At 41.8% G+C, this 15,091-nt stretch overlaps 1 protein-coding gene across 1 annotated transcript; it reads left to right on the forward strand.

Annotated features, from left to right (window-relative positions):
- The first annotated feature begins 712 nt into the window (after nucleotides 1-712).
- LOC149276543 (lysosome-associated membrane glycoprotein 1-like) lies at nucleotides 713-13,309 on the forward strand. Its single transcript, XM_089503486.1, has 11 exons — nucleotides 713-838; nucleotides 2,618-2,818; nucleotides 3,415-3,592; nucleotides 6,469-6,584; nucleotides 7,694-7,910; nucleotides 8,009-8,170; nucleotides 8,474-8,658; nucleotides 11,007-11,129; nucleotides 11,552-11,642; nucleotides 11,733-11,903; nucleotides 13,170-13,309. The coding sequence occupies exons 1-11, from the start codon at nucleotides 713-715 to the stop codon at nucleotides 13,307-13,309; spliced, it is 1,710 nt and encodes a 569-aa protein (XP_089359612.1).
- Nucleotides 13,310-15,091: the final 1,782 nt, after the last annotated feature.

Here is a 15,091-nt window from a genome sequence, read left to right on the forward strand (position 1 = left end):
ATTTGTAAAGACTTCTGTGTCTATCCCCAGAAGTATATCATCTCATCACTTGCTGAGGGGATTATCTCTGGCAGACAGCCAGGATCTGCAACCAGGGAGTGACCACCATTGTTTTAGTTTAATGTCAGACCCCCACCCCCCAGTTCCACCACTACAGACCCTGGCCAAACCTTGGAACGGATTTCGGCCAGTAGTAGATAGTAGAGGTTGGGACCCCATTGTATTGTTAACCCCTTTACTGTCCCTGTTGTCTCTGGGAGGCACATTAAGGGGGAGGTTTGTATCCCAATATCTTGTTTTATGTTAATGTGTATTCTGCTGGATATATCCAGCCCTGTGTGTGTTGAAAATAAATCAGTCTTTGTTTTGGTTTTACCCTACACTGAGTCTCGGCTAGTGACTGGGGAACCGGGGAAAGTGGGTTGTCACAGGCGAAGGGAGCACAAGACAGCGGAGGTAGTCGGTCTGACTATCCAGCTCCGTTGAAGCAGAACACCATAATAATGACATCATATACCAGCGTTCTGTTCCAGATTATTATCAGCATGTATAATATAGGACATGACAGATCTTGTTTTAAATATAAGCTGTACCATGACCATACCTTATGTACTATAGTGATAACTGCTTACACATTCAAGCTTTAGATTTAGTAACTACCATTCTGTATTTTAACTTAGAATCCTACATATTTATTCATTATTTTCCAGTGATGGCCCTGGCACTTAAAGGCCAGTGGCCACCTGATGACATAGTTGTGGCCAACGGCTGGGTATGCGTAGTAGCTGGACAAATCCAGCTGCACGCTGCAGCAGCAGCCACTGGAATATCAGATTGGGTGAGTGTGTGGCGCTGTCGTCCAGTGGCCAACCGAGCTTTTGCCCGGTGTTCCAGATGGCCAGTCCAGGACTGTTATTTTGGGATATCAAATACTATCTGATTAGAACACCATATTGTACAGTTTTCCCTCTTTAGTTTCTCACATAATGAGAAATATATGGATAACAACTAAACAGATAATAGTTAATGGGATATTTTACATATGTATATACATGACCTTTGTCCATGTTGAGAAGTCTATTGACTAAGGTTTTATCATCAGGAGTTTTCCTTTACCTGTGTGATAAGGTCACAGTACGCTCATTCTTATTGTGTTATTGCTAACAATTTTGCATTGGCTCTTTGTGGAGCAACCTCTAATAAACGTATATGGACAAGCATGATCTCATATCACCTGTTTCATCATTATTTAGTTTTTGCATCAGATGCTATTCCATAACCTTCAAACATTGTAAACACTTACATAGACTTTCTTATATTGTGCCAACAGAGGGCTGGTTTTCATAAGCACAAGAGGGGTGCAATTTCTGGTAGCTTACATTAGCACTAGAGAGATGGTACCTTAAGCCAAAGGTCATTTCTTTTGATGGACCAACATAGTAGAAGAGGGAGGGTCATATAAGCTTTCCATATGTCAAAGGTTACAGGTTCTTTGCTGTATAGATCACCTTATATGCTGGCAGGCTATACATTATAGTGAACACTCAACACGTTCATCAGTAGCGATGGGAATGTCTGGCGTATTTTTTTTTACGATATCTTTTTTTTTTATTGTACTACCGCCCGGCTCTTTGTGAAGACGTTATTGGATTAACTATTTTGTACATTTACACTGTTAGGTTTTGGTCTTGGTTTAGCTAGGACCTTCTACAACATCTCCACAGGCTTGAATATGAAACCAGTTATTCACTATTTCGTATCATACTCTTTAGGAATGTTTTAATCATGTTCCTGTTATTATGTTTCTGTTCTGTTTCTGTATAATTTAATTCCTATTAATGATTAACATTGGTGGCTGGTTTGGTGATAAAGACTCAGTCGGACTGTTAAGCTCACACGAGAACCCAAGTGTGCTTCACAGGATTGGTATGAATGGTATGGATGGGTACCACAGCTTCAACGCTGCTTACAGGCGAGTTGTCAATGGGTACCAGAATATAAAAACTCAATTATCCTATCTAGGATCTAATAACCAATTTGACTTCTCTACATCGAGATGATTCTTTAAACATAACCCGCTTTGTGTTACCAACTTTAAATAAGCAAAACTGTTTACATCTGAAAATGCAGTTTTAGGACATTCTGGATAAATGGAATTAATGCTTTTGTCCATCCGTACACAGCCAGCAACTAGCAACCTAAATGAAGCTGGATGATGGATACAGTACAGGTGATTCTCTGCAGACATGTGTCACGTAGTGGCTGCTTTCCATGGTATGGTTGGTATTTTAGTTATCCTTAGTGACGATGTATGTATCAGTCTCAGCCAGTGTAAACTGACACAGACCTTGTACTTCTAGTGTTGTGATTTATCTGCTAGACACATTGCGTAACACTGTATTGTGCCTACGTTTAATTCACATTCACCAAACTCCAACGACCTTGCTTCAGGTGGTACTGCAAGGCAGCCTTGAAATCCATCACCAACATTTTAAAACTTAAATATGGCAGCCCTGTATCTACAGTTAAAACACTAGTTTAGACCGGACATACTGCAGCCCACTGTGTAGTTAGGAGCAGACATTCAGGATCAAAAACCCTTGTAACCGGCCCATAGGCCAGGACCGGCCATCTTCAGATTGTGAAGCCAGTGGCTGGATGCGCCCTCACATATACAGTCATCAGCTGCACTTTCGTCATCAGGTGGCTGCTGGTCAGGGCCGCCAGTCTGGCCCTGCTGGCCCATACTCGCTACATAAGACTGCATGCCAGCACAGCCTCCTTAGCAAACTTACTTGCCACTTTGGATCCTGCAGAAGTAAGTGGTGGGGGTAGCTGCCCCGAGTCATCCCAGGGCTCTAATAACCTCCATGATTTATCTTCACCCATATGCTTAGACCATACCTGCCAACAGTGCTGAATTTACCAGTCCCTTTTTTAGGGACCTGTCCTGTCTAATCTGGGTCTGTTTGACCCATAAAAATACTGCGATTGCACCCTGCATTACACTGTGTACAGGCAGCACTGCGTTTTAACTGTGTATGTCTAAGGGACACAGCCTAAATGCTTGTAACTGAGCTCCAAAACTCAATGCTGCGGGCCGGGGTCATGCAGAGTGAGTGGCCCCACTCCCTTTGTCCCGTGATCCAGTGATAGAATATTACGATTTATACGACAGAGATAGAACCCAGGACATACTTGAAAAAGAAAGAAATCTTAATGTATCCATCCTGGTAAAATGCTTGAAAAGTAAAGAAAATAAATAAACATCATTCTAAATGTACAGTTCAAGTCATGTTCTGCAATTGTTTATAAAGTTGTTCCAAACGAAAAAAAATAAAGCTATATCCTCGTGATCCAGTGACGTCACTTCACATGACTTTTCTGTGAGAGGAGCTTCGCCCCTGTGTACAGCAGCGCTCCCGCGAGACTCATTGCACCGACTGCAGCGCGAGTCATCCCCTCTCCAGTGACAGTCAGTCCTGTCGGCGAGCGGAACCGACGAACCCGGCGACCATGAAGAAGGTGCAGGCGGACGGAGAGAGGAGGCTCGGCGAGTGCGGGCGGGCGGCTGTCTTACTCCTTGTGCTCGGTAAGGCGCTGTTATTATCCTGGCACTGGGTTATAGCGGCCGCTGGGGAGTTTGCATACCGGGGCCTGGCGGTATCGGTGCCTGGTCTGAGGGAGGATGCCGTGTGCGTGACAGGCCGGGCAGATGGGAAGGTGACAGCCGAGTGGTATTGGCAGAGACGTCAGGCTGTCAGAGGGGGAGGCTTTGTACTTTATTGGGCCTGAGGGAGAGAATGAAAGGCTAAACACTGCAAATCTCCCACCCTGTAAGCCCGTCTATAAGTAAATGTTATGGACTACTTGTAGTTATGCAATGTACAGTGCCATAACCATTGTACAGTGCCATGGAATATGATGGCGCTATGCAATACAATATATAATGGTGTGCATGGCGAGTGAGAAGTAATTGGACTTGTTTAGCTCTAATCTTTCTCCTGCGTGGGATTTGTCTGCTTTAATACGTCTCTAGCGGTGGGATTTACCTCGCTGTCTGGTCGGTTTTGATGATTTGCGTCACCCTCCAAGGCAAATATGCATCTAATAGAGAGACGTCCTGAGTTACTTTCAGTCAGGATCTGATTATCCTCATAACACAGAAGCTGCCTGGACGTGTTTTATACGCAGATCATGGCACTGGGGTTCTGGCTGTAAGCCAACCAGGAAGGTACCGGCCGCTCGCACAGCAGTTATGTTATAGAGCTTTGGCCTTCGGTGTGTCGCAACCTCTTTGTCTCCTTGGATGTAAACCTATACAGAGTTATTAAGGTCTGTAAGAGATCCCAGAGCAGCCGCCATGCATGCAGGACCCTGTGGACCTAGTGTATCCGTTTGTCTTAGTCTGTCAGGTCTAGTCCTGTCACACCCCTTGAATATATGTATTGTAAGAAGCGCCCCGGTGCTATATGAATAAAAGATAATAAGGTCGGTGACTTGGGCGATTCTGTTTGGTTACTGGCAGCACAGGAGACCGTCCGTATTACTTTTGATGTGAAGGGAACGGGCTTCTGCAGACAATAAAACCTGCTGCTTGGATAACATCTGACTTGTGGTTTTGCGGCGCTCTTATCTGTAGCGCACTCGCTGGGCTCCGTGTTCTTGCTCTCCCGCATGGCTAAGTCCCGGCCCTTCAGACTTCTTCCCCGAGCTGTTAATGTAACACAATATTTGCAGGCGCGGGCCCACGTGACGCTTCATAAACCTGTTTGTTGCATGGGCTGAAGGTTTCGGGTCATGTGACCGGTGCAGGTTGAAACACAATACTGCCTTTGTACCTTTCCCTGTGTAAAGGAAACATCGTACCTAAAGAGGAAAAAAAGTTACGCAACGTCTTGGAAAATGATCGTATAATTACGACAATGTTACAGTGCATAGGACTCGCTGCCTTTCTTGGTAGCCGCAGTCTAGATTATAGATAAAGATCTTTGTTTTCTGCAGTTTGTTACATTTTAACAAAGCAAAGGGGCTTCTGATTGAACTCATAGCTGAATAGACCAGGTTCCAAACAGCATATATTAGTTATCTGATATTAGTCAGTATATTATATTGTTATAGCGAAGGAGCAATGTCCGTCATGACTATACAGTGTTTAGTTTGTGGTTGTACAGTTGGAGGACCTGACATCGGATGCTGCTAAAACATGCCTGGGTTTTAGTATGCGCTCCCTTTAAGAGGTTCTGTCCATACGCCTGTTATAGATTGCCTGCATCAATGAAGAATTGGGAAATACTGTTTTTAATATATAGTGAACATATACAAAACATGTGTACCAAAGTGAGAGCTCCTCAGAGGACCCCTTTCTTCCCCAACTCTCACATTTTACAAGTTAGTACACCAACCAGTCCAATGTATAGATTACTACTGTTTAAAAAAAAAAAACTGCGGTCCTTGTTTTTAAAGAAAAGCTAATTTTGACCATTAAAATAACGTGAAATGGATCAGAAATACAGAGTAGACGTTGTAAATGACTATTGTAGCTGGATCCAAGTTTAAGTTTAAGGGCTAATTGATCATTAGAAGCTTTTGGACGGTAGTGTATATACCACGGGTGCTGCCATCTTCCTGTTAGAATGTGCGTGATGATGCTGTCCGTACACTATTGTTTCCCATAAGGCAGTGCAGCACAGTCGCCTTCTACAATTTATTTTACAGGCTAGCATGTGAACGCACAAATCAAGCAAGTATACAAACCTAATGTTGCGGTGTTGCGAAAGACATAAAGTAGTGTCTGGAAGGAAAAGGATAATGGTTTGTACAAGCTGCTATCCCTGACCAGTTACTGTGTGTGTACGAGCAGCGAGGCATTTCATTATCTGTCATTATTATTATTCAAACTAAATAAAATCTTTTAAGATTTAAGAAAATGCACATGTTTACACCAGACAGATAATGCTTTCTTCTTACACCTTTTAAAAAGACATATTTCCAGTTATATCACAAATTAAACATTCTTGCAAGGGTGTAATACCCAGAAGCTGTGAATGAAGCAAATAGCTACCTTTTTACTTTACTTATTTATTTTACACCTTGTACATGAGCAACACCACGTGTATGCGCAAAATCTTGTTTTAATATAACGTTTACTATTACTATTCTTTGCCGCTTTGTGACTGTAAAGCAATACATCGTACCTACCAAGGATAGGGTTTAGCAGCATAGGCTTTCACACCCCCTGGTGTTCATTGTGAGTAACGTACACTCAACACGAGACTCACGAGGAAGCAATTGACCCCAAGGTTGACCCCACGCTTGATGATGTTGTTCCTTTTTTTTTTTTTTTTTTTTTTTTTATCTGACTGTAATTCTGCCATTTATATTGCAATTATATATACAGTATTACTTATTACTATTTTAAAAAGTGCAAAAAAGAAAAGTAAAGAATGTCCCTGTTTATTCTTGCAGGTTGTTTTCATTCTGCATCCTCTGTTCGGTTTGAAGTGAAAGAAGGAAATAACATCTGCATAATTGCTGACATTTTGATCAATTTTACAGTGGAATACACTGCTCTCGCTAAACAGGTAATGTATTCTTAAAGGTCTTATATACTCTACTTATCCTTTGACTAATTGAAGGCATGCTGGCCTTTTTAACAGGTGTTGAGGATGTTTTCAACAGGTGATCCCCAACATTGGCAGTAGGAAAAAGCGTTGTGGTTTTCCCCTTCCCTAAGCAATGCCCTGCTCGTAGCAGAAAGAATTGCACAGTTTCTTCACTGACCACTTAAAGAGATAAATCAGACTTTACAATATTGGGTTCTGGCACAGGTGAGGGCTATGGGCCCGGCTGAGAAAGTGGGAAGAACGTGGGAGTGAAAGGGTTAACGACACAACAAATTCCTGGCTACGTGTTACTTCCCCAGCGACCACCAAATGAACCCTTAAAATCCATCCTGCACCCTTTTGTGAAGTGTTCATGGAGTTCATGCTAGAGAACAAAGACCAGAGCTGTGTACAAAAATATAGAAATAAATGACCTCTAGATTGTAAGCTCGTTGAGCGCCCCTCCCCCCCACCTGTTATACTACTTATGTCCTGTCTACCCATTGTACAGTGCTACGGAATATGATGGCGCTATATAAAATAATAAATGACCTGCAGCAATAAAGGTGACACATCGGCAAAACGGTCCATAAAACAATTGGAGAAACACAAGAAATCCCTATGTACCGGTTTATGAGTCCTTTCTAGTTCTCCCTGAAGCTGGTAGAAATAAATTCCCCTTGGGATTCTCCAAGACCCAGATTGTCTAGATAACCTGTTTGTTCAAAGAGGCCAGAGAAGAATTACCTGGAAGAGTCCGAGGTTTGGCCATTTATGGTCCACTCAATCACACCTGTCTGCGACACTAGTGCACGTTTTACACGTTATATATATATATATATATATATATATATATATATATATATAATACAGTAGGCTTCCCCTGGCATGCTATTTACAGCCCACCTCTGTAATTTAGTCAGACTCTTGCCTATCAGTTAAAATTTGGAGAGTTCTTCAGGACAGTATTCTCGGAGATCCTTTAACATGAATGCATCCTAATGCTTATTGGTTTCGGATATATTTTAAGTTGTTTGTTCAGTGCAAGAAATGATCGTTTTTGGTATTGTTGTTTTTCATTTTTTAAGGAAAAAGCTGCGTTTGACCTGCCATCAAATGCAGAAGTGGATTCAAGAAGCACTTGTGGCAAAGAAAACGGCACAGCCCCGGTTTTAGCCATCAGCTTCGGAAATCACTCCCTGAGCATTAATTTCACAAAAACGGCGTCGAGCTATCAAGTTGCAGAAGTAGTATTTGCTTACGACTTGTCAGACAAGAGTATTTTCCCTAATGCTACTGAAAATGGTAAGATGGGACTTGTTTAGAATATTTTTATCAGATGCTTAACTGTACAAACTGTTAGGTAGTATAAAAGGCTATTTCAATGTGTTTTTTTCTTTCAGTGACCAAAGAAGTGTCCTCAAACAATTCTGCCATATCTGCTGAGATGAACACTTTCTATAAATGTTTTCATCCACACCTCATCACTATGGGATCAGTCAATGCAACCTTTCATGATGTAAAGATTGAAGCTTTTTTAAAGCAAAATAACTATAGTGAAAAGGGTAAGCTTATGTGCGGCATAGTCCGATGCTTTCACGATTAACTTTCTACATAGTATCCGAGTGGGGATTTCTGGAGGGCAGACATTAACACATTATAGAATGCTTTGGTGTTTTGTGCTCCTTATCACGTTAATACACTGTGTATGTGTATGGCATACATGTTACATGGAGACGTGTCAGAATGTTCCTGGGGTATGCTGCAAAGAAATGTCTTTCTAGTCTTAACATGTGAAATACATGTGTGTTTGCAAGACTGTAAAATGTCTCTTCGTGGGTTAATTATCTATCTATTCTTTCTCATAGACACTTTGTGCAGCGAGGATGTTGTCCCTACTTCGCCACCTACGACTGCAGCACCAACAAGTGCACCGTTTGTACCAACGCCCCCCCCAGTGGGGGATTACACGGTTAACGGGACATCCGGACCTTGCATTCTAGCGAAAATGGGCTTGCAGCTTAACGTCACCTACACTAAACAGGATGACAAGGTGTGCAACTCGCATCTGAAGCAATGTAATCACACATGGTATACTGGGTAGCGATCACTGGTTACTGAACAATACGTTTCATGTGTTTATCGAAACTAAATACAAGAAGGGTAAACGTAAAGAACCAGGGGCGTAACTAGACGCCTCAGGGCCCGGGTGCGAGAATCTGTTAAGGGCCCCCTCACCCCCCCCCCCAAAAACATGATTTTTACCCAACAATTTTTTTTCAACTAATTCAACAAATTCAATTTACATATTGAATCATATCTGTAAAAAAATCAAAGAAAAAGGGGCGCATGTACAAAGGGCATAATCCAGGGGTGTCCAAGTTTTTTCTGCAGTGGGCCACTTCATCAGAATTGTATACGTGTGCGGGCCGCACTCATTTTTCACTGTGACAAAAAATATGGCCTTTAATAAAATATGCAGATTAAAATAAAGTAAAATGACACAAAACCTTTACTCTTCCTCTCACTGATTTCTGGGCCTTGAAAGTTTTGCGACTACAAATTCAGGATTCCCTAGATTTATTCTAGGGATGAACTAAAATGAAAATTCTAGACCAAAACATTCAGGGTTCACTTAGCCAAAACTGAAAATGACCCCCACCTTTAAAAATAATAATAAAAACTCACATGTTTAATAAAAGTAGGTAACACACAATTGGACAAAATTAGCAATATGACTTGGCATGATAGGAGTGTGATTGCTGTTAGCCTAGGCAACCAGTAAATGCTGGTACCTAGGCATGATGGGACTGTGCTCGCTGTGATTGCTGTTAGCAATCACACTCCTATCATGCCAAGTCAGCCAGTACATGCTGGTACAGGGTGGCTGTAAGTGATGTGCAGACCCCATACTGCTGGCAGCATCACTACACAAGGGGGGCAGCTAGCTAGGTTTCAGCATGTACTGGCTGACTTGGCATGATAGGAGTGTGATTGCTAACAGTAGTCACAGTCCCATCATGCCTAGGTTCCAGCACTTACACATCCATCCAGTAAATGCTGGAACCTAGGCATGATGGGACTGTGCTCGCTGTGATTGCTGTTAGCAATCACACTCCTATCATGCCAAGTCAGCCAATACACGCTGGTACAGGATGGCTGTAAGTGATGTGCAGACCCCATACTGCTGGCAACATCAATACACAAGGGGGGCAGCTAGCCAGGTTTCAGCATGTACTGGCTGACTTGGCATGATAGGAGTGTGATTGCTAACAGCAATCACAGTCCCATCATGCCTAGGTTCCAGCACTTACACATCCATCCAGTAAATGCTGGAACCTAGGCATTATGGGACTGTGATTGCTGTTAGCAATCACACTCCTATCATGCCAAGTCAGCCAGTACATGCTGGTACAGGGTGGCTGTAAGTGCAGACCCCATACTGCTGGCAGCATCACTACACAAGGGGGGCAGCTGGCCAGGTTTCAGCATGTACTGGCTGACTTGGCATGATAGGAGTGTGATTGCTAACAGCAATCACAGTCCCATCATGCCTAGGTTCCAGCACTTACACATCCATGCTATCACACACACACACACACACACACACTCATTTATTCATATAATCATTAATTCACAGATTCATTCCCTCAATCACACACACTCATTCAAACACCCTCCCCACCCCCTTACCTGCACTGCATCGAGGGGATGCCGCTCACAGACTTCAGCAGGGGGCGCGGCCTCCCTCTCCCTTCTCTGCTAAAGCACAGAGGAAGTAGGAAGTCACGTGAACTCCGCTTCCTCTGTGCTGTCCAGAAGACCCTCCCACAAGTAAGTAGCAGGGCTTGAGGTGCGGCTCGTGTAAGATCGGTTGCCCTGGCTGCCGATCTTACGTGGGCCGCAACTCGAGGTCTCGCGGGCCGCATTTGGCCCGCGGGCCGCATGTTGGACACCCCTGCCTTATTAAAAAAAAAAAAAACGTAAAAAAGATTTCGGGCGGCCCCTTGGCTTGGGCCCCCCTGCCGCCGGGGCCCGGTCGCAGTCGCGACCCCGGTAGATCCGCCACTGTAAAGAACATACAAAACCTGTCTTACCATATTCAAACGTGCCATCCCTTGCTATGGAGCCCCTTACGCTGTGGCCGTATTGGGCATGCATTAAGTCTCCCTCCTTCTTATTGGGTTCTGTGAATTGTGAAGCAAGCAGGTACTTTTTGTAAAAACAGTAGGCAGCTGCTGAGCGTTTGGGGAAAATGTCAAATCAAGCTTTAGGCCATTTTTCTGCGGTTTCTCAACACAATTTTTTTTTTTTTGTGTGTGGCTTGTGTAGTATTTTACAGCAAATATTTCAGCGCATTAAGTAAAACACACTTCTGTTTTTGTTTTTTTTGTTTTTTAGGATGCCCTGTATGTTTTCAATATTGATCGAAACTATTTTAACGTGAGTGGAAGCTGTGGAAATACTTCAGCAATCATATTATTGTCATCTGATGCTGTGCAGCTCTCCCTTCAGTTTGCATTGGTAAGAAGAATGCTGCGTCTTGTTCATCCTAGTCAGAAACAGGTTCTTATGAGTAGCCTTTCAAACATTGTTCAAAGAAATAAAGTGAAATGTGGGTGCTGCTTACCAATGGAGCTCTCTTTGAATGAGAAACTTGAAAACTTACAATTTGTGCTCCTGTCATACAATACTTTGGTGCGTTTATTCGCAAATTAAAGTAACAGGCCATCGTATGAAATGTTTTTTACTTGCTAGTTTAATTTTATTTTTTATTATTCATTTATTAATTTAATTTAATATTGTGTATTTTTATTTAATATAGCGGCTGATTACTAAAATTTTATGAATGTGCACAAGTATTTTATATTAAATATATTTTAAAAATTTGCAGCAAGTTAAACCTGAGTTTTGCTGGTAGTATCTCTTTAATGTTCATCTCACAGGAGTTCCCATTTTTGTTACAGAATTCCAGTGCCGGTAAATATTACCTTAGCGGTGTAGCAGCGAACACAACCCTGCCAGCAGATTCAAAAGGTATTTTTTTTTTTAGTTTTACCTAAACGTTTGCGAGCTCATGCCTTAAATTTGGAACGTTTCAATCTAATCCTGCTTTCCTGTGTGCAGTTCCCAAGCTTGGAGTGGCAAATAATAGCCTGACGTACTTTCAGACTACAGCCCGTAAATCCTACAAGTGCAATGCTAAACAAGCTCTTGAAATCACGAGCAAATTCACACTGAACACCTACAACCTTCAAATTCAGCCTTTTGACGTGAGCGGAAATGCATTTGGACCTGGTAAGCAGTGATCATTTTATCTTCACCAGCATTAGGTTACTTGTTGTGTAGGTAGGGTGTGAACATTGTTCAGGATCCGTGTATCTGTCTCAACCAGAGTATGTTATGCAGCATTTATACAGACCCTTTCTAATATTGCAATTGTAGTTCTGAGTGCTTTTAGGTGCTCTCATGTACTGACCTTGACAGCCCCCGCGAAGGGTTTTTAGTACCCCAAGTACCATATTTTTTTCCCATTTTTACTGTAAGCTGGTTTAATCAAGACTCCTCTTTTTCCGTGTTATAATGTACCTACATGTCCTGAAAAAAGGATGTCTAAAATGATAAAAAAACAAACAAATAACACTAAATATTCTTTAAAAGAGTGTTTTGCTTGGAATGTCTTTTACACAGTAGGTGTCACTTATAAACAATGCCCCACTTTATGGTTGGCAACAACCCCTGATAACGGGAATACCCCACAAACATTTTTTATGTTCTAGACGTCCACATCCATCCCCTGTATATTACCCTATAGTGTACTACTTTTAATATTAGTGCCTTAAGGAGTTTGGGTTAGTGAAGATTTTTTTTTAGTATTTAAAAATGTATTTTTTTGTTGCAATGTTTAATTTGTTGGAAGAGCTAGAAATCTCCCCTGCACTGATCACACTGCGATCAGCAAACAGGGCTCCAGACAGAATGGAAAATGCATGACTTTCCGGTGTGTCCTAAGAGGCATTTTGGCTCACCTTTTTAAAGATGTACCTATACATCTATAGGATAGTGAACAAGTAAACGCTTTCCAACTGCCCTCCTCCTCTGTGGGCTGACTGTTCTTGCCACTGATTGGCTGCTTTGAAGCAGGGTCTCCCATTTAATAGACCCCCTCCTGCAGCATTTGCAGAGGCGCTGGTGGACGAGACTGGCGGTAAGTATATCACATGCAAGGAGATGTTTACCTGAACACCTCTTCTGTGCAGCAAATAGCTGGGGGGGGGCAGAATTGCCCAAACAAAAGGATGACGGCGTACTGAACCATATCATGTTATCATTTTCCCCGACTTTCCTTCAGATGGTTAAGAAAGGAGTCTATCAGTCTGTGAGCAAACATTTGAAAGGAATCCATCACATTTTCTATTGTTTTTTTTTGTAGTCTTGGTGACCTTGTGAATTAAATCCCAGTATTAAACATTAACATGTTGAATTTAACCCACCCAATGTGAATGTCTAGAGACTAGTCGATAAAATATGGTATATTATAATATCATCTCCTTTGTTCCCCAGCTGTGGAGTGCGCTCTGGATGAGAATAGCATGCTGGTGCCGATTGTGGTCGGTGCTGCCCTGGCTGGACTTGTTCTGATTGTACTGATCGCCTATCTCGTCGGAAGGAAGAGAAGTCATGCTGGATATCAAACAATATAATTGATACCCCACCCATTGTAAATTTCCCATTATATCAACAAGAAGATTGCTGTGAACAGGCATTTTTGATTAGGGATACTAATCTGTGTGAGCACAACGTCACACAAACCGCTTAGTAAGATATTCTGTTATTTTAATGTGTTACTGCATATGTTGACTATGCACTGAGATCTTTAATTGAAATTATGATGCTCAAAATTTTTGTGTTTAAAATGGTTTATTGAAGTAGGAAAAAACAAGTTTATTGCTCTTAAAGAGGCATTCGATGCTCTCCTGAAGAAGTAGTTTTATGTGCGCTGAACTTTTTCTGACAGTGCTTGCTGCTCCGCTTTACTGTTGGCATCTTGGAGAGCGTGAGGAGTTTGTCTCTGGGCATCATAGACAAAAACCTCTTTCCGGTTTACTATACCTTAAGAAAGCTGAGCTTTTCGTGGTGCTTTACATCGGCACAATGCTCTCGAGGCCATCCTAATGCATAAAGAGCTTTATTGTCAGCTGTAAAGACTGGCAGAAAAAGAAATGGTAGGTGCACATAAAGAAATTGACTATTTAGGAGTCAAGATCCTCGCCACCACTCCCACTGGCGTTCTAAGTGAATGCGATATTTTACAGAGGTGTTCAAAAGCACTGTGCTCATTAATTCAGACATTCATACATAAAGGGAATTTCTTACCTGCAATGAGTAAGCATCACAGACCGATCTACATATCGGGATTACTGACATCAAACTAAATGCACCTGGTTGTAGTGTGGTTTGTTTTTTTTTAATTAATTTTCTCTCTCGTTTAGATTCCAATGCTTCTACTACTCTAATTCCGCAATGCCGCTCGTGCAGGGCATTAACAATGCAATAGTGGAGACGTCTTGTTTGCTGTTCCTGATGCTCTGCTTTTTCAGAGCCGTTAATTTTCTAAAATGGGTGGCAGTTCTTGTTTTTTGTCTCTTGAAATATTGCATTCTTTCCTTTTTATTAATGTTCTAAGTTTGGATGGTATTTTTCTGCACATATGTACAGTATAGATATGTATATGCTGATTGGCTAGCTTTAAGCCTGGTTGGGGTTGGATACTTAAATGTGTTGCATTGCCTTAACAATGCTAATAAATACATGGTTTTCTTTAAAATGGTTACTGATTTTTATTAACGTTTCACATCAATCCTCTTCTCCACACAACCGATACATAATTATTTCACGGTGATGCATTGGGAGGCTTTTAAGACGTGTGTCTGTATTGATTGGAAAGGGACAAATCTACTAATTTAGTCATGTGGGAGTATTCTGAAAATATACATAATTTACTTAAAGCTACAGATGCGTAGCAGAGTTTGAAAGGGAAAAAATAAAGGCACTAGATCTGCTTCAACTGAGACAATATTAGATACAGATTTAAGAACAACCTTTGTATAAAAACTATTCATTTTTCAATGAATGGAAATGTGGTCATCTGGGGTCCGTATATAAAATGTACAGGAAGCTTCAAAGACTACAAAAACCAACACCGAAACCAAATTCTACTCCCATTATTCACTGGCCCAGCTATTCTACAAGGAGTGCATGTGTTTTAGGTTGACATTTCTAAGGCAAAACTAGAGTTTGTGTGGCTATTTATGCACCGTATGTATGCCACAGGGGCAAAGGAGTACACCAGGAACTGCTCAACAGCTAAACTACAGCGTATGATCACAAAGGATGCCGAGTCAACAAATGTTATGATGACCCTTTCTATACATTTAGTTAATGCATCAATACCAATATATACGAGTGTAACCTTCGCACAAGAC

This window comes from Sceloporus occidentalis, unplaced genomic scaffold (assembly GCF_023333645.1).
Source record: "Sceloporus occidentalis isolate IW3139 unplaced genomic scaffold, rSceOcc1.0.p SCAF_234, whole genome shotgun sequence".
Classification (NCBI taxonomy): domain Eukaryota; kingdom Metazoa; phylum Chordata; class Lepidosauria; order Squamata; family Phrynosomatidae; genus Sceloporus; species Sceloporus occidentalis.